The 22,566-nt window shown below is 51.1% G+C and overlaps 1 protein-coding gene across 1 annotated transcript in view; it reads left to right on the top strand.

Moving 5' to 3' along the window:
* SHANK2 (SH3 and multiple ankyrin repeat domains 2) overlaps positions 1–22,566 on the top strand; it is a 677,887-nt gene that overhangs the window by 252,803 nt on the left and 402,518 nt on the right. Inside the window, exon 11 of the mRNA XM_032153760.2 lies at positions 2,976–3,042. Coding sequence (XP_032009651.1) covers positions 2,976–3,042 — 67 coding nt within the window. The remainder of the gene's footprint in view (positions 1–2,975; positions 3,043–22,566) is intronic.

The following is a 22,566-nucleotide window of genomic DNA, read 5'->3' as shown; positions in this document are numbered from 1 at the left end:
GCCCAAGGGAAGCCACCACTCAGGAGGCTTCCCCAACATCTTAGTCCATTCTCACACTGCTATGAAGAAATCCCTGAGACTGGGTGATTTATAAAGAAAAGAGGTTTAATCGATGCACAGTTCCACATGGCTGGGGAGCCCTCAGGAATCTTACAATCATGACATAAGGCACCTCTTCACAGGGCAGCAGGAGAGAGAATGAGTGTCAGTAGGAGAAATGCCAGACACTTGTAAAACCATCAGATCTCATGAGAACTCACTCACTATCACGAGAACAGCATGGGGAAACCACCCCCATGATTCAATTACCTCCCACCAGGTCCCTCCCTCAACACATGGGGATTATGGGGATTACAATTCAAGATGAGATTTGGGTGGAGACATAAAGCCTAACCATCTCACCTCACAACTCTGCCCTGTGGTCCTGCCCACAAGTCTTTGGGCAGAGACCATCTAACTGTTGAAACCAAGGGGTGGATCTGATGATCTCTGAATTCCTTTCAGGGTTATTTTGTCTTCTTCCTGAAGAGTAGCACACATTTGTGACCAGAGAGCTCTGTCACCCTCTTCTGTCAAATCCAAGAAGTCTGAGAGTCTTCTTTCATTTTTCTTATCTCCATCCCCTTCCATTCAAACTGGCAGTGTTCCTGCTCTTATAATCCCGTACATTATCAAGTAATGTTCCAGCCATACCCTCGGTGTTCGTTTTGTTGCAATGTGGATAGGCTTTTTCACTTTTTGCCGTATGGATAGACTGAGAATCTTCCAAATCTTCAAGCTCTGGTTCCTTTTTGCTTAACAATTCCTTCTTCGATTCATCTCTCTCCTGTTGCATTTTACCATAAGCAGTCAGGAGGATGCAGCTGCTCCTTCAACACTTTGCGTAGAAATCTCCTCAGCTAAATATCTGATTTTATCGCTCACACAGTCTACCTTCCACAAAAATACTAGAACACACTTGAGCCAAGTTCTTTGCCACTTTAGAACGAGCATCACTTTTCCTCCAGTTTCCAGTAACGTGTTCTTCATCTCCATCTGATATCTCAGCAGAATCATTCTAACATTCATATTTCCAGCATGCACCTCAAAACTCTTCCAGCCTGTAATCATTACCCAGTTCCAAAGCGTTTCCATAATATTTTTAGATATTTGGTTTTTTTCACCAACACCATATTTATTAAAATATATTGTGTGTGTGTGTGTGTGTGTGTGTGCACGCATGCATGTGTGTGTATATATATGTTTGGCCAGGCACAGTGGCTCATGCCTGTAATCTCAGCACTTTGGGAGGCAGGCTGATCACATGAGGCCAAGAGTTTGAGACCATCCTGGACGACATGGCAAAACCCTGTCTCTACTTAAAAAAAAAAAAAAAAAAAAAAAAAAAAAAATATATATATATATATATATATATATATATATATATATATAAATTAGCCAGACATGGTGGCACATGCCTGTAATTCCAGATACTCAGGGAGCTGAGGCACAAGAATCACTTGAGCCTGGGAGGCAGAGATTGCAGTGAGCCAAGATCACATCACTGCACTCCAGCCTGCCAAAAAAAAAAAAAAAAAAAAAGTGTGTGTGTGTGTGTGTGTGTATTATGAGACATTTCAGAATAGCCTGCTGCTGCCAACAGCCAATAATTCTAAATAAAGTCCTAAATTATTATACAAATTTGAGCTTTAAAAATATTCTTTAAGAAAAACAAAATAAAAACAGAAGAGCAAAGACTTTCTGAGGTATATGACCTAAAGGAAAGGTCCTTTGAGGCCTACAGATGCCCTAAGTAAGAAAAAACACAAAACCAAAAATCACCCACCTTACCTTACCAGATCACCTCATACATACAAGAAGAAAGGTTGACTTAAATTAAACAAATGAAGTAAGCCCATGTTGGGAAGGTGTTATACATATTTGTTAACAGCCACACCCCACTCCTGGCACTAAGGTCTGCATTTGTTTATAATTTATTGTAAAGAATTGGCTCATATGATTATGAGGTTGGCCAATTTGAAATCAGTAGGTAAGGCTGGAAACTCAGGCAGGAGTTGATGCCTCAGTCTTAAGGAAAATCTTCTTCCGTAGGAAACCTCAATTTCTGCTCATAAGGCCCCCAGCTGATTGGATATGGTCCACTTACATTATGACTTGACATCAGCGCATTGTAGATGTATGTGTATTTCTCCAGGCTGGCATCTGAATGCCTGGCTCTTTTGTGGGTTATATGCATTGGCCCTGAGCCCACGGTCTTTCCTTCTGAGGCACTGTGTGCCTTGTCCATGTGGTCTCTGATCCTGGCCTTCCTTATGGGTCTCCATGGCCGTCCTAGGATACTTGGCTTTACCTGCCTGGCTTCTCTCCCATATCAAAGATCATGCATCTTTAGGCAACAGATCTGTAGGGCCTCAGTTGGAACAATTTCCTGTAGGTGATGGTTTTTGGTGCCACCCATCTGGCTGTGCATACATCTGTGGGTAGAATTTTTCCCACAGAACTGAAATCTGATGAATTTTAAATGCTTTTTTTGAGGTTTCCCCCTCTCTCCAGTTATGTAGATTGGCATGCCTCTAATCAGATAAACAGGGCTCCAGGGTATGAGAGCTGGAACCAATCAAGCTCCGTGGGTACACAGAACATAGTCAATGGGGAGATTTCCAGACTCAGGCCTGGTTGAATCCTCAGCTGCTCTCTGGGTAATTTGCCCCACATGCCTTCTGGACAGAGGCCCCCACTCATATAGGTTGTAGAGCAATGACAACCTTATCATCATAAAACAGCCAACTGCTTTGAGAGAAGCAAGTGTGGTGGTTGGCAAGGTGAGCGGATGAGTGTTGATAGATATCGCAGCTGCCATTTTAAGAGTTCTGATTGGACTCCTTTTGGTGTTAGGCCTTCAATGATGTAATAGTATATGCAGAAATCATTGTTCTGCAGATGACACTTAACTTAATGTGATTTTCACTTTGCAGGTGGCCATAATAGCAGGCAACTTTGAGCTGGCAGAATACATCAAGAACCACAAGGAAACAGACATTGGTGAGTAGGCACGTGGATAAACTGTGGTGGGATTTGGTTTGGAGATGCTCTGAGGAATCAGTCACTCACCAGCTTTTTAAAATGCTCCTAAGATTGGTTTAGAGCCTGCTTTTAGCAAAACTTAACATAGTATTAGCCCATTTTCTGTGTCTGGTCTTAACTTTTTTTAACTTATAGTGGGGATGGGGCTAAGGAAGACCTTAGAGGTTATGCCGTCTGAAACGTGCGTCTCTAGAAGGATGATGTTCCGATCTCTTCTGACAGTCCCCAGTCCCTGTTGCAAGGTTTCTTTCCATGTGAACATCATTGATTTAGTAAAATGGGGAGAGGAACAGGAAGTGTTTAATTTATGCTAAGGGTTGGCTCTAGGGTTCCCTATCTGATGTATGTATCTGATTTTCCCAATTAATGATAAAAATTGATACATGTCGTTACGCATTTGTCCAAACTGGTAGAATGTACAAGCCCAAGAGTGAACCCTAATGTAAACTGTGGACTTCGGGTGACACTGTAGGCTCTCAGTTGTAACAAATGGCCCACTCCAGGGGGGTGTTGATGACTGGGGAGACTGCACGTGACGGGCAGGGGCTCTCTGGGTAAGCTCTATTCCTTCTGCTTGGTTTTACTGTGAACCTAAAACTGCCCTAAAAATATGACATCTTTTTTAAAAATCTAAAAAGAAAAGAAATCAAACTGGAGAATGTGCTAAGCATCAAGCAATGGATGTAGGGCACGGCTTTTGATTGCTGAAACAATTTGCAGCTGATTTGGATGTGTTTATTGGAAGGTGCCGTAACATCCATGCTTCTATTTAGGCAAAGAGCTGGCGACCCGATGAGGGTGGAGAGAGTGCCAGTGGCATCTTCTCGGCTCCCCTCTGGTTGCCTCTGCTTCACTTCCTCCGCAGTTGTGCTGATGGCCATTCCCCTTTTTAGTACCCCTTGTGCCAACCAGGAGGACAGTCTCTGGGGCTCCTCCTCTCTCCCATCGCCCTGCCATCAGCTGGGCCCAGTCTTGCAACTTGGACGAGCCCACTGGCCTGTTTCCTCCAGCCCCGCGCTTCCACAGGACCTGCAGCGGGGAGCAGTCCCATTGGACCGGCAGTGGTGAGCTTTCGAAGATGGCATCACCCCATCAAAGGGGTCAGGGGGGTACTCCTGGGTGTCGTTTATTGCCTGTGCCCCTCATCTCATTTTTGGCATCAGGGAAAGCAGAACTGTGTTTGGCTGTCGAGGCTTTACTGTGTGGCATGTGTGCCCTAAGTCCACCACGGCCGGCGCCTACCCCACCTTGGAGAACTGCACGAAGATGCAGAGCCAGATGCATGGCTTGCATCATCAAGCACCTGTGCAGAACCTCGGGGCCTCCCAAAGGCTGCGCCTGACACTGACGCGCATGTCCCTCCTGTGAGCCAGGGCAAATCACTTAATTGCTCTGAGATCCAGGGTTCTGCCAGAGCTGCATCAGCACCTCCATGAGCGCATTATAGAGATTGATGAGTTAAGTCTGCAAAATGATTTAGAAAATGAACTGAGCTCTCAGAATGCCAGAGACCGTCTCCCTGCTACCTCCCTAATGTGAAAGAGCAGCACACGGGATAGCTTTGGTTTGAGAGCTAAAAATATCAGCTGCTATGAAGGGAGTGGGACTCTCTTGACCAGGGGCACACAGTGAAGAAGGGAGGTGAGGGAGCCTGAGCACAGGTCCCATCCATGACGACAGGGGTTGTTGCTGGCACCCCTGGAGGCAGAGCCCCCACCAGCTCCATGGATCCTGAGTTGTCTGGGATGGTAACAAGCTCTGGGCTGCCCCATTGGGCTACCCTCACTGGGGCCTGCACTGCAAAGGGGAAGGGGTGAAGTGGCTTCCTTATCCCAGCTCTCCACATGGAGCTAAGAGATACTGGCGCTGCTACCCCTGACCCTAAGCATTGCCCCATGGAGTCGCAGCCACCCTTCCTCCCATCTGAGAAGGTAAGGTCCAGCCACTAAACCCTCCTACTCAAAAACAGGAGGGGCCAGGCGCGGCGTCTCACGCGTGTAATGCCAGCACTTTGGGAGGCCAAGGCGGGTGGATCATCTGAGGTCAGGAGTTTGAGACCAGCCTGGCCAACATGGGAAACCCTGTCTCTACTAAAAATACAAAAATTAGCTGGGTGTGGTGGCAGGCACCTATAATCCCAGCTACTCAGGAGGCTGAGGCAGGAGAATCGCTTGAACCCAGGAGGCAGAGGTTGCAGTGAGCCGAGATTGCACCACTGCACTCCAGCCTGGGCAACAAGAGCTAAACTCCATCTCAAAACAAAAACAAAAACAATACAAAACAAAAAAAAACCAGGATGACTTTCCAACTACGTTGAAGCACCGAGTTGATTTCACAGTCTAGCTTGGGAGACATTTGTTGTCTTTTCAGTTTTGAGATATAATTATTATTAATACCTTCCCTATTTATGATGCAGACACCTCTTTACGAACAGAGAGGTTTTCATTATTATAAAAGGAATGCCCATTTGTTGGGCGAATACATTTTAATTACCCTTTACCTGTTCTGATCAATTATTAACTGTAAACAGCACCCCCCTATTGAGAGAGGGGGGCACCCCCCACAGGCTCATGTGACTAACATATTTCAAAGTGCAAGGATCGGGGTTTGAGTCTCTCATGTCTGTATGTTTGTAAAATCCCCAGTTCTGCAGGAAAGAAGCAGGACTGGCTTTACAATCAGCTTACGCAGGGAGTCAGTGTCTGTTCCCTGATTTTTGGGCTTTCCCTGGGCCCCAAAGGGAAAGGATAGTTTAGAAAATCTGTACTTGCCCACGCGGTTCCTTGTGCATCTACAAAGAAGAAGAAAAAAAAAAAACCTCTTGTTTCATCTGAGTCGTCTAAGGGTTCGTGATTATGAACTAGCAAACTGACATCAATGCAAACTGTGCCATTCAAATCAATTGTGTTGAAAGTTTCCCAGAGAGAGAGATGAAGGATGTGGAGGCTGTGAGTCCTCTAGGAACCTGACGCCTCTCAATGTGTTGATTGATCCAAGCATGGTGAATCTGTTGTGAAATCCTGAACTAATGCCTTCTTAACTAAACCTGTAGGTTGGAACTCCGTTGCTTCTCCCCTCCCCTGTGGTCACCCCCACTTTGCATCGCCCCTCTTGCAGGAGCCAGGTGCAGGGTATGTGGTGGGAAGGGTCTCATGCCCTCTTCCCCACTAGCTTGTGTGTTTTTTGCCTGCATGGGTCTTGCTAACTCCTGCATGCGGGTCTTTGCCCATTGTTTAAGAAAGCTGCCCTACTTCTGGGTGAATGAATGAATAACCACAATGAAAACAGTTAGCACTTACCAAGTACTACAGGCCAGCACTTCACGTACAGCATCACAACCATGCAAGTCTCCACGTCCAGACGCAGTTGTGGTCTCCATGTGAAGAAGAGCCTAAGCAACATGGCATTTGGGGTGGGGCTCCCCTGGAAGCTGACCTTGAGGTGAGGATTTGAGGGCAAGTTGTTTATTGTGGAGGTGATACAGGAAGCACCAGCAGGGACTTAGGGAAGGAAGTCAGGGAAGGGCAGGGAGCCAGCTGTACACATGTGTTCATGAGCAGTTGACTCTGTGGGCCCCGGAGGCTCAGGCCCCTGGGGTCCTCTGGGAACCTGCGGAGGGTGTGCCTGGGCATTATGAAGCAGTTCATGTATTTACCCACCAGTTCTAGCTCCTATGCGTGCTCCCTCTGGGTACCAAGACCCTCATCAGGGAATTGGGGAATTGCAGGGGCCTGTGGGGATAAGCAGTGCACATACCCGGGAACAGTGAGTGCCAAGGGGATGCAGGCAGGGCACAGATGGCATCTTACATTCAGGACTTTTCCAAAGCCACATGCTGGAGGAATTGGGCAAACCAGATTTCAACCCCATGTCCATCTGATGCTGAAGTACTTACCTTGAGAACCTGTCCTTTCAACCACCACACCCCGCTGCCTCCCTGGTGAAGCTGAGAAAAACCTTCCACCATACAAGAGCTGCAGGCATCAGTGTGGACTGGGACGGGCAGGCTGGGGAGGCTTCATACAGACTGGGCCTAGAACCAGAGCTGGGAAGGTAGGCAGAGGGAAGAGGAGGCTTCCTGGGCCACAGACTACCAACAGGGTGGTCCCCCTCCATAGTTAGAGGGGTCTCTCCTCTCTGCTTCCTCATCCAGGCTCCCTTGCTCTGGGATTACTAGAGCTAAGCATTTGTCAGCTCCCAGCCAGCTCCCCAGCTGTGCTTAGAAGGCAGGGGTGGGGCTGGAGGAAGACGATGCTTGAGACGGCATGGGGTGGAGTCTGGCGGCTGGAGATAGTTGTCTGAGAACGGATGGACTGATGGACTAAGGTCCCAGCCTCATGGCTGTGCTGCCTAGCAGCCCCCGAGGGAAGCCTTTGTAGCTCACAGTGGTCTCTCACCAGGGCGGCTTGAGTTGCTCATCCTCTGAGCTTTCCAGAGACATCATGTGTTAGTCAGAACTGGTCCTGGCCACCCCTGTCCTCACCCTGGGCTCAGAGTAACTTCTCACCCACAGAATCCATTGTTTTCTCTGCAAAGCCTAGATTCCTCCACCTTCCACATTAACATTTCAAAGAGGAATGTCTTCTGTGGCATTTCTCACCCACCATGAAATACTCAGTTGTCACTGGAATGCTCCTTCCCAGAATGCTCTTAGCAGTGTCAGGGTGAGGGCCCATCAGGGTCACCCAGGAGACCTTCAGAGGGAAGGTGCAGCCTGGCTCTCTGCCCTGGGGGATGGAGACTGAGAGAGGGAGGGAGGAGGACACGCTTTTGGTGCTGCAGAGTCACCTCCGTGGGATCACAGAACGAAAGAATTCCAACTGTGAGACCTTGGAGGCTGTCCACCCAGAGCACCAGCAGAAGGAACCAGCCCTGCCAACATATTGATTTTGGACTTCTGGCCTTCAGAACTATGAGATAGTAAATTCTGGTGGTTTTAAGCCACTCCGTTGGTGGTGGTTCCCACCAACTGAGCAGGAAGATATGGCCCCAGTCTCTTCCGGACTAGAGAGGAGCCCGCGTGTGCTGAGGACGGCAGACTGCCTGTGCTAGCCTTTCTCCCAGGCTGTACTTGCACATGTCAGGTACCTGAAATGGCAGGTCCTGAAGACGCCTGCACTCTCACCAGCTCAAACACCTATGTAGTCACCATCTTCCCGTGACAACTCTTCTTTTTTTTTTTTTCTTTTTGAGGCAGAGTCTATCACTCTGTCACCCAGGCTGGAGTGCAGTGGCACAATCTCGGCTCACTGCCACCTCCGCCTCCTGGGTTCAAGTGATTCTCCTGCTTCAGTCCCCTGAGTAGCTGTGATTATAGGCGCCTGCCACCATGCCCAGCTAATTTTTTCTTTTTTTGAGACAGTTTCACTCTTGTTGCCTTGGCTGGAATGCAGTGGTGTGATCTTGGCTCACCGCAGCCTTTGCCTCCCGGGTTCAAGCGATTCTCCTGCCTCAGCCTCCCGAGTAGCTAGGATTACAGGTGTGCGCCACCACGCCCAGCTAATTTTGTATTTTTAGTAGAGACGGTGTTTCTCCATGATGGTCAGGCTGGTCTCAAACTCCCAACCTCAGGTGATCCGCCCACCACAGCCTCCCAAAGTACTGGGATTACAGGCATGAGCCACCATGCCTGGCCTCTGTTTTGTTTTTTTTGTTTGTTTGTTTGTTTGTTTGTTTTTTAGTAAAGACAGGGTTTCACCATGTTGGCCAGGTTGATCTCAATCTCTTGACCTCATGATCCGCATGCCTCAGCCTCCAAAAGTGCTCGGATTACGGGCATGAGCTACCGTGCCTGACCAATTTTTTTCTATTTTTAGTGGAGATGGGGTTTCACCATATTGGCCAGGCTGGTCTTGAACTCCTGACCTCAGGTGATCTGCCTGCCTCGGCCTCCGAAAATGTTGGCATTACAGACATAAGCCATCATGCCCAGCCTGGTGACAACTCTTCATTGAGCACCTTTTTCACAGACCCTGTGCTAATTTGGAGATTCAGAAATATTTGCATGTCCCAGGCCCTTTGGGGGAGGGGATGACCATGGAAGATAATGTCCCTCTGTCCCCTTCTGTCCCCCAGATCTTAAAGTGATGTTTGAAGGATGGTGGAGCCTGTGCACCCTTCCTAGGTGGAGTGAGCTACTAATATGTTGCTGTTTAATGGGAGCACATGCCACATCCGCTCAGGAAAACAGGCTCTTCTGCACACGTTGCTTCTCTGGCTGTTGCAGCTCCCACTCCGCCATGTCCTGGCCCCAGTCTTCCAGCTGCATCTCCCTCCCCTGCCCTCTCTCCATCCTCCATTCCCAGGAGCCTTCTATGTTGCTGGCATCCGCCCCTAAGACAGCTTCTGAACCACTCCACTCCTGGTCCTGGTCCTAACTGTCATCTTGATTCGCCTGCCCTAACCCTTTTCTATCCACTGAGGCCCCCGGTGCCCAGCGGCCTGTGCGATTTGGCATGCATCCAAGTCCCTTGGGGAGCTTGTGTGGAATGCACATGCCCAGCGCCACCCTCAGAGTCTGACTCAGTGGTCAAGGGGCCCTCAGGAACTGCGGTTTCAAATCCCTCCAGTGGGTCTCACGCTGGACGTCCCAGCACCAGCTCCTCCTCTGCTTCTCAGGACCTGCCTGGCATTTCTGCTCATCCACATCCCTTCGCGGGCCTGCTCAGGACCCAGGGATGGGCTGTGTACCCGGTTCCCAGGTCTGCCGCAACAAATGACCACCAACTGAGTGGCTTCAAGCAACTGGAATTGACTGTCTCACTGTTTTGAAGGCCGGAAGTCCAAAATCAAGGTGTTGGCAGGGCTGGTTCCCTCTGCAGGCCCAGGGGAAGGATCCTTCCTTGCCTCTGAGTTCCTGGGCTTGTGGATACATCACCCCAGCCTCCGCCTCTGTCTTCACATGGCTTCCCCTATGTGTATCTCAGAGGTCCTACTCCTCTCCCTTATATGGACTCCAGTCCGTAGGGTGAATTTAGGGTGAATTTAGAGTCCACCCTAAATCCAGGATGATCTCATCTTGAGATCCTTCAAGTCATCACACCTGAAAAGACCCTGTTTCCAAATGAGGGTGCAGTTTAGGTCCCAGGGATTAGGACTTGGGCCCATCTTTTTGAGGACCACCATTCCACCCACTCTAGGGGACTCACATTGCTTCATGACTTTTGTCTTCCCAGGCTGTTACCTCTTCAAGGACAGGTGGTATCTAATTCTGCCATCCCCACTGTGCTGGGCGCATGGTGGGGCCTCAGGCAATGCATGTTGGATGGATGGCTCCTCGCTGAGCTCTTGTTCACTCCAAGTCAGCCCTTCTCTCATCCTCCTTCTCTTTTTTTGTTTTTTGTTTTGAGATGGCGTCTCCCTCTGTTACCCAGGTGGAGTGCAGTGGAGCGGTTTCAGTTCACTTCAACCTCCACCTCCCAGGTTCAAGCGATTCTGCTGCCTCAGCCTTCCGAGTAGCTGGGATTACAGGCACCTGCCACTGCACCCAGCTAATTTTTATATTTTTAATAGAGATGGGGTTTCACCATGTTGGTCAGGCTGGTCTTGAACTCCTGACCTGCAGTGATCCACCCACCTCAGCCTCACCCAAAGTCCTGGGATTACAGGTGTGAACCACCGCGGTCGGCCCTACTCTCTGTTCTTGACCTCAAACCTGCTTTCCCTGGTACCCGGTCTTGGGTGTCAAGGGTGGGACCCATATTGGCAAATCAGTTGCTAGATTGAGCGTGTTTGCGAGAGGGCAGTGTTTTATCTGACTGGAACATTTTCAGAGTCCAGGAGCAGCCGAGCTCAGAGGCCCAGAGGAGAGGAGGCAGTTGGAGGAAGTGGGCTGTGTTGGGTTTGATGTCGTGAGTCCTCAAGCCAGGGATTTCTGGATCTCTGCTTTAGATCGTGGGTGGCCATGTGGCTTCTTGCTTCTAGGTTCTGTGGCTTGGCTTCCTCCACCCCATATCCTCCATAACCTTCCAGGGTGCTGCCGTAGTCCTTCTTCCTCAGGGCGAATCTTTTGTCCATTCCTGGCCTCTTGGGTGGGGGTGGGTGGTGTCAGATGATCACCGGAGGACCCCAGGTTCTCCACCTGCCATTTGTCTATCACTGTCAGCCTCAGGAATCATGGCGTTTCTGCATTACGGTCTTCAGCAAGACTTGTCTTATACAACTTAGCTTAGGAGAAATATGGATGAAGCGAGACCTGTCCCTTAAACTTGAGGCTGTTGGCTCATGCTTTGGCGTCAGGGCAAACCCTTGGTGCTCACAAGCAGAGCTCTCTCCTGTCGAGAAATGGAGGTGAGACTCACCTTTCCCTCTATGAGGTTGGGTCACACTTCTCAATACGGGTCTGGTGGAAGCAAATTCCAAGCTAGAGGTGGGTGTGGGGTGGATGTTGGTGCTTCAAAGTGGGTAAATTAAAATGCCAAACGTTTTTCTGACTTGCCGTGTACACATGGTCAATGGGATGTTTTCCTTTAAAAAGTCCCTTTAAAGGATCAAGCGGCCTCCCTGCTACTGAGGAGGGATGCTTTGTTTCCGAAACACAAAAGCAATCAGTGCCAGGAAATCAGTGCCCTTACGATGCTGGAATGTGGCTTTAGGGGAGAAGACAATGAACACTGCCAGGTGATGAATGGGTGCTCTGAGGTCTGTAGAATCTAGAAACGGATTCAAGTGTATCTCTTTAAAAGAGAGGTTTCAGCCTGCCGTGAAGCATTCTGTTCACAATCTGGCCAGCATGTATGTTGCTGTTGTCTGATGCTGTGATGCTGTTTCTGTCCCCCTCCTCTTAAAAGAAAAAATTAAATGGGACCTCTGGTGATTTTATTTACCAACTCGAAGAAAGTGATGGTTTAAATGCGGACGTGAATACCAAAGTTAATCCTTGCTTGTTGTCCAGTGTTTAGCCGGCCGAGTAAATGAGCCCAGCAGGTCATAAAAGCTTTGCCATAGAGCCTGGACGATGGCTTCTGTAGGATGGAGATCCCAAACAGCAAGACTGTCCGGGTGCCGGGGAGCCCACATCCGAAACAGTCGTGCACGCATTAAGCATGTTGCCAGCTGATAAGCTTTGGACTGGGATAACCTATTTTTTACGGTCTTTGTTGTTTTTGCTTTTGCCCGGCTTTGTGGGGAGATGCACTGTCAGATGGATTAAATGACATGGGTTGTTCTTCCTCAACCGAACAAGGTTTGTTTTCATACATCTTGTCCTTCTGCAGCTATGGAGAGAGAAGCGAGGGGTTTTTGTATTTTAAAAGGAGGCACATTGAGCTGATGTGTGAGTTTGGGTGCCTGATTAGCTGACGAAGGAATACTTGGATACTGTTGCTAGGTTTCAAGACCGGGTGCCTGTATAATTATGCTTTAGATATGTATAGATGATGAATAGAGGGTGGTGTTTTCAAACAGATTGCTTAATGTAATATGTTAGGGGTGTGTGTATGTGTGTGTGTGTGTGTGTGTGTGTGATTGTGATTGTGTGATTGTGTGTGTGAAAGTAAAATTCAGGCTGATTTTGAGCCATGATCCTTTAAAAATATACCTGTTTGCTAGATACTACCTGCTGTGAAATAAAATAGATCTGATTTGAAAAATTTCAGTTTACCTGGCATTTTGACTGAAATGTGCTCCTTCCAGTGAGACACAAATGATGATCTGCAGTAAACACAATAGCCTTTGTGTTTGCAAATAGAACCAGCAGCTTCCAAGGAAAACCCCAAATCCTCACCTATTTCATTTCATTAGATTAGAGTGGTCGGGGTCCCCCTTATTGAGTCCCCTCCTGTGCATGTTAAGAATAAATCCTCCCAAGAAAAGTCGAGATTGTATTTTTACTTAGCATTCTGCAGCAGTCACACAGCTGTTGACCAGATGCCCATAGAATATTTTCAAAACAAATTGCCAAAGAGTGAGGACAGAAAACCCCTAACAGACACAGCCATTTCAAGGTTTATGGGAGCAGTCGGCCGCCTCTGTGACCTGTCTGTTGGGACCGACCTGCGTCTTGTCTCGTCCCCCTTCGCGGGACTGAGTGAGCTGTGCAAGTCTGCGTGTGGTTTCCGGTCTGTATGTGTGCGGTGCTGACTCCACACGCCGGGCTGCTGGTTTTATCTGGACATAACCAGCTCTGTTGTTCGTCTGCCACTCTGGAGTCTTGCTTGGTGTGTCATTTTCATGTCTGCTGAAGGGGTCGGTCACGTGCGTGTTGCTGTGGTTCTACTTTCTCCCGTGCGTATCTGTCTAGAAGTTTTGTTCCAAATTGTAAAGCGCAGTTGACTGGCAGGGATGAGATCCAAGGTGACTGGCTTTGTGTAAGGGCCACAGGTGGTCAGCGTGTTGGGGTGGGAGGGTATTTTTACATTTGGCCGATTTCCAGCACCGACGCCCAGGGAGTGTCCGCTGGAGGATCAGCCGTCTTGTGTGGCCTGCCCCGAATGCTGTGTACCTGATGCTCCCGGGGCAATTGTGGATTTTGTCCTGATGGGATGCTGCAGTGACAGTGAGGCCAGGGCTCCTGCCCAGCGTGCATCTCTGTGTGCCTTGTCTTTGTTCATGTTCGTTGCCATGTTCTGTCCACACCCCCGCTCCATGCCTCCTGCGCAGCCCCTTTACTCACTGGAGCCCACCCTGTGGCCTGTCCCCTCTTCAGCCAAATGGAGCACTGTTAAGGAGGACTGAGTGGACGACATGGAGTCCCTAGCCGCACTGACTCCCGCCCAGTGGACACGTGGCTGTTGGGAAGCGTGTCCCACTGCGGATCCCCCATGGTTCGCGCAGAGATCGACTCCTTCTGTCTTCTAGGGTGAACTGTTCCCCAAACCTGAGCTTCTCCCAGCTCTTTGCTCCCCGGTCCTGGGCAGTTAGGGCCCCTAGAGAAGAGCCTTTCCCACTCCATCCCCCGCGGAAGGGCAGAAGCTCAGAGAGTGTCCGTTGTGCCCTAGCCTGACCGTCACCATGTGGTCCCTGCACAGTTCCCCTCCATACAGCACTCCCAGGGCACTTATGGGAGATGACTGTTCCCTGGTTCCCAACCACACGAGACCCCAGCTTCTCATAGAAGAAATGTTGTGTAACATCTCCTTCATTATCCTCAAATGAAACTCTTAGATAACATACCCTGACGTACATGTGGAACTTAGAAAAGATGCCCTGCCAGGCGCAGTGGCTCACGCCTGTAACCCCAGCACTTTGGGAGGCTGAGGCGAGTGGATTGCCTGAGGTCAGGAGTTCGAGACCAGCCTGGCCAACATGGTGAAACCCCATCTGTACTATAAATACAAAAATTAGCCGGGCGTGGTGGCACATGCCTGTAATCCCAGCTACTCGGGAGGGTGAGGCAGGAGAATCACTTGAACCCAGGAGGCGGAGGTTGCAGTGAGCCGAAATCGCGCCATTGCACTCCAGCCTGGGCAACAAGAGCGAGACTTTGTCTCAAAAAGAGAAAGAAAAGAAAAGATGCCCATCGTGTTCTCCAAAGCAGGAACACTCGGTGGGGGGGTACCAGACACTGCAGGCAGGGAGCGGTCCGCCCCAGAAGACCCAGTGCCGTTTCAATGGTCATTCCCTTCCAATCCAGTCACCAAGAACCCCAGAGCTCCTCCGGCAGCTGGGAGATGCTCGGCCATAGGTCGGCTGTGGTCCAAGGCAGGGCTGGCTTCCAAAATGGTCAACAGCTCTTAGGAAAGTTCCAAACCAAACAAAGCCCATGCTGTCTTTCATTGCATTCCTGGAAAATTGGGGGAATATTAAAGCTGTGCAGATTTGTGTGGTGTTTCTAAGTCACACGCAGGAGGTTGTGCAGATAAACAGGTTTTGCATCTGTCTGAATGTCTGGTGGGTCATTCAAAATCCCTAGGGGCCCATTCCACGCATTGCAGGACTTTAGCCTGTCTGGCCCCTGCCCACCACGTGTGAGAAGCACCCCCTGCCCCCGTTATTATCACAGCCCTGAGCCCTCTCTGGTGGGGTGGATGCCAGCCTGGTGGGAAACGCTACTCGGGCACTCACAGGGTGTGCCCTGGTGCACTGGCCTGAGCCAGGCGTGGGCTGGTGCATTCTGCTCTTGCTCTCTGCGTCCATTCTCCCGGAAAGTTCCTCCCTTGCCCGAGTGCCACCCGCCCCTGCTCCTGGCGCTCTGCAGAGCTCTGTTCCTACCCTTCTGAGACCGAGGACTCTGTGGCCCTGCAGGTTGGCCTCTGGTTCCTCAGCTCTGACTCCTGCAGAGGGCTGAAGACCACCAAGGTCACGACCAAGGCAGATTCCTCCTTCCTGGCCCCCTGTTGTAAGGTGTTCCCTCCATGCCCTGCCAGCATCCTCGGCGCCTTCTCCCCTTGCCTGGGCCTCCCCAGCCCTGCCCACCTTTCAGGGCACATGTCCTAGCCCAGGTGGAGGCTGGGTCTTGTTTCCACGTGGTCTTGTCCACCCCTTCTCTGTGCCTCCGGCATGGGTCCAGGAGGGTGGTGAGGTGCACCCTGGAGGCTTTCCGGGGCCCCCTGGTTTTGCTCTGTCCTGCTCCACACCGTGGCGCGCCCTCTCAGGTGGGCTCCTGGAGTCCTGCGTGGCCTCTGCCCCCTTTCCTGGCCCCCTTTGTTCTCTTGGTCTGGTCCTGCCTGCTCGGGTCAGGTTCTGGATTCTCCCCACCCACGTCGTTTCTCCAGATGGAGGCCCTGTGCCAGGTCCGGGGGTCAGGTAGACCAGGACTTTGTGCCATAGCTGAGGAGCTGGACTTCTGGCTGTTGGTTTCCTACAGATAGAGGACATTTATGTTATACCTGCCGTAGGTATCAGGGTGGGAAGGCTGAGGCCAGCATTAGGGGGTGCTAAATCCCAATGGGGCACAGAGTCAGGATGGCTTCCCAGAGGAGGAGGCAACTGCTGCCTTGATCTCAGCGCAAAAATAGCTCCTGTGTCTTCAGCCCTTTCAGAACCAGGCCTGGGCTCAGTGCTTAGTGCTCAATCCTAATGACAGCCCCGTTAGGGAGGTACCTTCACTGCCCCGTTTTCGGCCCAGGAGGATGACGATCCTGGAGCCCGGACACTTGACAAGGGTCCCCAGGGTGGGGACAGAGCTGGGGCTGGAACCGACAGCCCTGACTCTGGAGCCGCCCCTTCACTCCTGCTAAGGCTGCCCATAACAGTGCTTCTCTGCCACCTTGACCTCTGGGACCCTGGCTCCTGCCCTCCCCTCCTGCAGGCCTCAGGCAAGCCCGCCCTCCCTCCACCTGCCTCCTGCCTGCCCTGCAGTTTGCTGTTCACCTGGAGCTGTTTCCTCGGGGCCTCCCTTCACTCCTGCAAAATCCACGCAGTTCTGCCGTCCTGGAGGATCAGGCCAGCCGCTTGGCTTCCTGTGCTCACAGATGCTGGGCCAGCATGGACAGATGGCACAGAGGTGGCTTTCCTGTGGACGTGAGGATAAGCCACTGCCACCTTTCAGCAAAGCCATGGGGATCACTGTCCTCTCCCTGCACTGCCACCTCTCACCCCTGTGCTCTTGGATGATTTTTCAAGCAAGTTTTGGGGTCTGCCCTACCTGACCTAAGCCTGCCTCGCACAGACTAGCCCAGCTGGCCCCTGCTCCTGTTCTGTGACCTATTAATGACAAGGTCACATCTCAGCCTGCGGCAGTGATCAGACACTGCCAAGGAAAGGAATCCTTGGCCACTTCTGTCATGATCTTTTTCACTGGGCCATTTTATCAAGGAAAATTTTCCCATCACTCTGAGATATATATTAAATCCCTTGCTTGCATGCTATAGAACTGGTTCCCAGCTCCTAGGCACAGGCACACCCCAGAGGGCTTTCTGCCTGCCTTCCGCACTGCAGTGGCCCCTCTCCCGTCCCACCCCGGAGCTCACCAGGCCTGGAAATACTTGGTGGATGGGCCGAGCAGAGCCACCTGTTCTTCCCTCCTCCACTTCCTTCTCCCTTGTTCATTCCTCCCCTTCCCCACACCCTTCCTCCTCCTCCTCCATGCTATTTGTCCCACCTGCCAGCATCATGCCAGTGACTCATCCTTTAACCCTGGTCCTCAGTGTGTCCCCCTAGGGGCTTGGGGAATTCACATTGATGTTTTCCCCTTCTCTAGCAAGGGTTCCCTTCCTGCAAGTGAATTAAAGGATCTAGGCTGGGTGTGGTGGCTCACACCTATAATCCCAAGACTTTGGGAGGCTGGGCTGGGAGGATCCTTTGAGGCCAGGAGTGTGAGACCAGCCTAGGCAACTTAGCAAGACCCTATCTCTACAAAAAATAAATAAATGATTAGCTGGGTGCAGGAGGCTGAGGTGGGAGCATCACTTGAGCCTGGGAGTTTGAGGCTGCAGTGAGCAGCCACAGCTACGATGGGGCCACGGCACTATAGCCTGGGCAACAGAGCAAAACCTGATCTCTTAAAAAAAATTAAAGCCAAAGGATCTAGTGTACTCAAAAGAGCTCTGGAATTCTAGAACTCTGTGCTCACCCATCCACCTGGGGAGAAAGATTGTTGGGATCTACCCAGAAGGGGACAATCCAAGCCCCTTGGAGTTTACTATTATTATTATTATTATTTTGATAGAGACAAGGTCTCCCTGTATTGTTCAGGCTAGTCTTAAACTCCTAAGCTCAAGTCATGCTTTTTTCCTCAGTCTCCCAAAGTGCAGGAATTACAGACGTGAGACACTGTAACCAACGCCATTAGCCATTGTTTTAAGATTTGTATCTATCTTGTATGCCTGATTCACCCACCTGCTTCATGGTGAAGCTGTAGAAAGACTCTTGGCCAGGCAAGGTGGCTCGCACCTATAACCCCTGTACTTTGGGAGGCCGAAGCTGGAGGATTGCTTGAGCCTAGGAGTTCAAGACCAGCCTGGGTGAGTTGGTGAGACTTCATCTCTACAAAACATTTAGAAAATAAAATAATTAGCCAAGCATGCTGGTGCATGCCTGTAATTCCAACTACTCGGGAGGCTGAAATGGGAAGATGGCTTGAGCCTGGTAGTTCAAGGCTGCAGTGAGCTATGATCGGGCCACTGTGCTTCAGCCTGGATGACAGACAGAGGTTCTGTTTCTATTAACAAAAAGAAAGAAAGACTCTCAAGGTGCTTCCAGAAGTAATTGTCTTTCGGGGTTGGGACGCCCAAAAGTTGGTGACCCCAGGGTACCCAGACTCAGAATGTGAAAGGGTCCTGGGAATCTTGGGAACCCCTGCTTAGTCTCGTGACTCACAGACCCGGCCAGAAATCCCCCTTGGAGATTCTGCACCTTAGCAAATGTGGCTGATGGCCCCGGGAGCTCTGTCCTCACAGGATGCCTATCCACAGGTGGCAGCTGGGACCCTAGCACCTTCGGTCCTCCTTGTTCTGTGGAGGGAAAATCTATGCTTCAGTGGGGCAGAGGCTCTGGTGAGGGTACACAGGCTGATGGGAGCAGACATCGTGTCCCCCAGCCCCAGCCCAGGGTCCCCCCATCCCAGCACAGGGGGCAAGCCCAGGCGTGGGCGAGGGACAGAGAAGAGTCTTGGCTTCTGTGTTCCATGAGCACATGCCCCCAGCACAGAGGGGGCGTGCCTGCTTCCAGGTGACTTGAATGGAAGTCTCAGAAGCTCCTGATCCCAAGTGGCTCCACCTGCCTCTCTGGCTTTCTCTTTTCCAAGCCCCTCCAGGCAGCTCACAGGCAGGAGCTGTCCCTGCCCCACCTTTCGGTCCTCTGTTCAGGGTGTTCCTTTTCTCAGCACGCCTCCGTCCATCTCCCCAACTTTCTTTGTAGACTCTTCCAGCAGCCCCCAAAGCCTGGTCTCCTCCCCAGCCGACCACAGCCCTTCTTTCGACCAGGTTGCCTGATTAGTGCACCTCCCTTTTCACATTCAGAGTCATGGCTGGCTTCATGGACATTGGGGTGCATGTGCTGTCTATCCCTAGGCTAACCGGGAAGCTCAGAATAGACATCAGGGTGCCCGGGTTATCTATCCCCAGGCTAGCTGGGGAGCTTGGGATAGACATTGGGGTGCCTGGGCTGATTATCCCAAGGCTAGCTGGGGAGCTTGGAGCCCTGGCAGGCACAGCACCGGCCCGTGGGCCTTGCACTGGAGAGCTGCACAGCATCTACCACCGAGTGGGCCACAGCACAGCACAGTTGCAACATCAGGGTCCTGAAACTCGGAGAAACATCTGGCTACCCTCAAAAGCCAGGAAGCTGTGTCACCATTCCTGGGAGAGGCCTGGGATCCCTGTGGACTCTGCTTTCCCTGGCTCCTCGCTTGTGCCCTTCACTGGGGAGTCCCTGGCTCTCCAGGCCTGGAAGCAACTGCAGGAACCCAGCCGAGGCCCCACTCAGCTGGTGCCAGGAGAGAGGGTCCCACCACCAGTGTCCTGCTGTCAGAGCCCATCGGTCCTCCATAAGCCTGGGAGGGGGGCCCCGCATGGCCTTTGGGGAAAGGGATTCAACCCCTGAATTTCTAGCCACTGGCACTGGAGTCAGGAAATAGTCACAGAGATTTTAATTTTTGTTAATATGCAAAGACACCTGGGTAGTAGAGCTGAAGAAAAAGCATTTGACCAAATCCCAGAGGGACGAGGGTTCCAATCCGGAATTTCCCATGTGGTCTTGGACCAGCCACGGCACCTCTCTGAGCCTCAGCAGCCACCACAGATAACAGCCTCTCTCCCTCACCACTCCCTGCATTTGAGACCCTCTTTTGAGCTGAGCCCGAATTCAGACAGAGAATCGAGAGTCCTTGCTTGAAGTGCCTTTTGGGATTTCAAATATTGGAGCCTCGTAAGAATATGCAGGATAGAATTAAATTGCACAGAGGAAAGGTTTCTAATTCTGGTTCTAATAAGCATAAGTGAAAAGACATTATGGAGGCTTCAGACAGAAAAGGAAGAATTTGTACGCATGTATACCTAAGTGCTGTTGCTTTTAGCCAAGCTAGAAGGGACAAATTAAACAGCTACTGAAGCAGCAGCAGTTCCTGGGATGCTGGTGCCTGGTTCTGTGTGGATCCAGGTGCCAGATGGAGGCATCAGTATACCCTTGTCCTTAGGGCCACCGGGCACATGGGCTGCCCTGACCAAGGAGTCCACCAAGATGGGGGCAGCTTCAGGAAGATAAGTAGCCTCAGGAAACATTTTCCTTCCCCAGGACCAGACTCCAGGATGTCCCCTGGGGGAGAGCTGGTAAAGGAGAAGTCACATGACCTGGAGGGGCAGAGAGTCTGGCTGGAGCTGGAGGTGAGGGCAGGGAGCAGCCTCATTCCTGGCCTCAGACCAGATCCTTCTCCAAAATCCTTCAACATTCATTCATGGCCCTGGACCAAGCTCATAGGAGCTGGTGGGAAGGGAGCTGCTTCGAGCCCTGGGCAGTGCAGCAGAGAGCTTGTCAGGGTCCCTTCTGATGGAGCAGGAAGAAGTCCACCTCTCATGGCAAACTCATGGGCTCATTTATCAAGTAGAGGCTGAAAAATAAGAACAGATCCCGTTCCAGTCCTCTGCCAGTCCCCTGTCCAAGACCACCCCCGAGGAAGGCCGTCATGGTGGTGCCCTGAGGGGGGCAAGACCATTGGCTTAATAGGCGGGGTCCAAACCCACCATGCAGCCCGAGGGAGGTCCCTGGGTTCCTGTGGGTTGAAACATGGCTTTCCATGACTTCCTGAGCATGAGCCACAGCCAATTAATATGGTAAATTGCTCCAGAAAGCAAGATGGGGAATTCCCGTGTGATGATGCCTTGTATGTTTGCTCTGAATTTTCTCCCTTCTACGTGGAGGGGAAGCTAGGGCTGCGTTGAGAGGTGTGGCCCAGTGTTAGGGTCTAGACCTTGTCGAGGCCCTCCCAGGTCCTGCCTTTGGAATGACTTGTTCATCAACCCCCAATTCCCAGTTCTCCGTGAATATTCATCTGCATCCCAGCTCAGCAGGAGGCAGCTGCGGCTTGGTTTTGTAAGAGAGATGTGGACAGGGAAGCCTTCTGCAGTGCTCACTTCATCCACAGAGCGAAGGCCATAAAGGCGACACCCTCCTTCCTGTGTCTGGGACCCCCAGTGCCCTGCTCCTGAGGCCCAGTCAATGGAGGCTGAGCCATTCTCAGAACCGCTGACTCTCCCTCCTGCTTCTCTGCGTTCTTTGCTAGACTCATGGCTGCACAAAGACAGCTGTTACTTCTTCTCTTTTCCCCAGTGCACCCAACCAGTATGGCTCCTGCCACCTAGTAGGTGCTTGACAAATATTTGTTGAGTCAATTGCTGACTATTCAGACCTGTTCTTTCCTGATGCAGGAGAGAAAGAGCCACTTTCTCCACAGGGAATATTTATAGAATGTGCCAGTCTCTCAATGTCTGTACTTGGCTTCCCTCTGCTTGGCCTCAGCCTTACTCCTTGAGTAGTAAGCTTCTTACTCCTTGTTGCTCGGGCCAGAGCTTCAGGAGTCCAGCCAGTGACGTGGCTTTGGGTATCAACCATCCTTGAACCAATCACAGTGGCCAAAGATGTTCATTTTCTATCCCCTCTATCAGGCCCTTGCTAGAGTCCTGGGGGGTCTCGGATGTGCACAACCAGAGCTGGTGAAGTAAGGAAAGGAAATGCGTGACCCAAGAGGGCAGAGTTCTGCTGAAGCTGGTGGGGAGGGCAGGAGCCGGGATCTCTCCTTGAAATCACGGTGGCTTCATTCGGTTCCAGGCAGCCAGCAGGTAGGGGAAGGATGTTCTGCTGAAGAACAGAGTCAGGCGACGTATGCCGGCAGACCCAATGGCCGGTTACTATAGAAATCCAGCCCAGGAAGCCTCTTGGCTTATGCGAGGTCACAGGCTGGCCATCGGCGTAGGGTGAGGGCTCTGCCCAGGCCTCCTGGCCCTGACCCTGGCTGGGGCCCTCGGAACACCTGCCTTCTCTCAGAGTTATCCAGCGAGCGGAGCACAAATTAGATGTTGATGTGTTCTAAAAAGAGGGAAAAATAATTAACACCATTGTTGCTCCTTTAGTTATGAATTATCCATATTCTTTTACTGTGTCCTGAAGAGAAATAAAAATATCAGTGAGGAAGAGATGGGAGGAAATTGTGTGGCTGGGACAGGAAGCAATAGTTACTCCTTTCTCACCAGGGCCATGTGTGTGTTCCAGTTGTTAGAATCTCACCAGGTCTCAGTCCCTTGTGGAATTCTCCAAGGTCCAGGTGGTGAAGCCCTTTGTTGGCCAGTATCCAGATGGCCCAGGCTGAGAGGCAGTCATGGGACCAGAGTATTGGAGTGGCCACTGGATGGGGCACGCTGCCTCAGAATGCTGGCCCCTTCTGATGGAACATCCCCGTCCCCACCATTGCTCAGAGCACTTCACGAGACCCGACTCTGCACTGAGCAGCAGCCCTGTTATTTCCTGCCTTCACTTGCACAGGCCCTAGAAGCACTCTCACCTGCTACAGCCCACGTGGATGAAACAGTCCTCTGAACCTCAGCTTCCCTGTTAATGAATCAACATGCAATATATGCATGTGTGTGTGTGTGTGTGTGTGTGTGTGTGTGT

The sequence above is a fragment of the Hylobates moloch genome, unplaced genomic scaffold (assembly GCF_009828535.3).
Source record: "Hylobates moloch isolate HMO894 unplaced genomic scaffold, HMol_V3 SCAFFOLD_5, whole genome shotgun sequence".
NCBI lineage: Eukaryota > Metazoa > Chordata > Mammalia > Primates > Hylobatidae > Hylobates > Hylobates moloch.
Note: the sequence above shows the minus strand (reverse complement) of the source record. Positions and strands in the feature narration are given on the sequence as shown.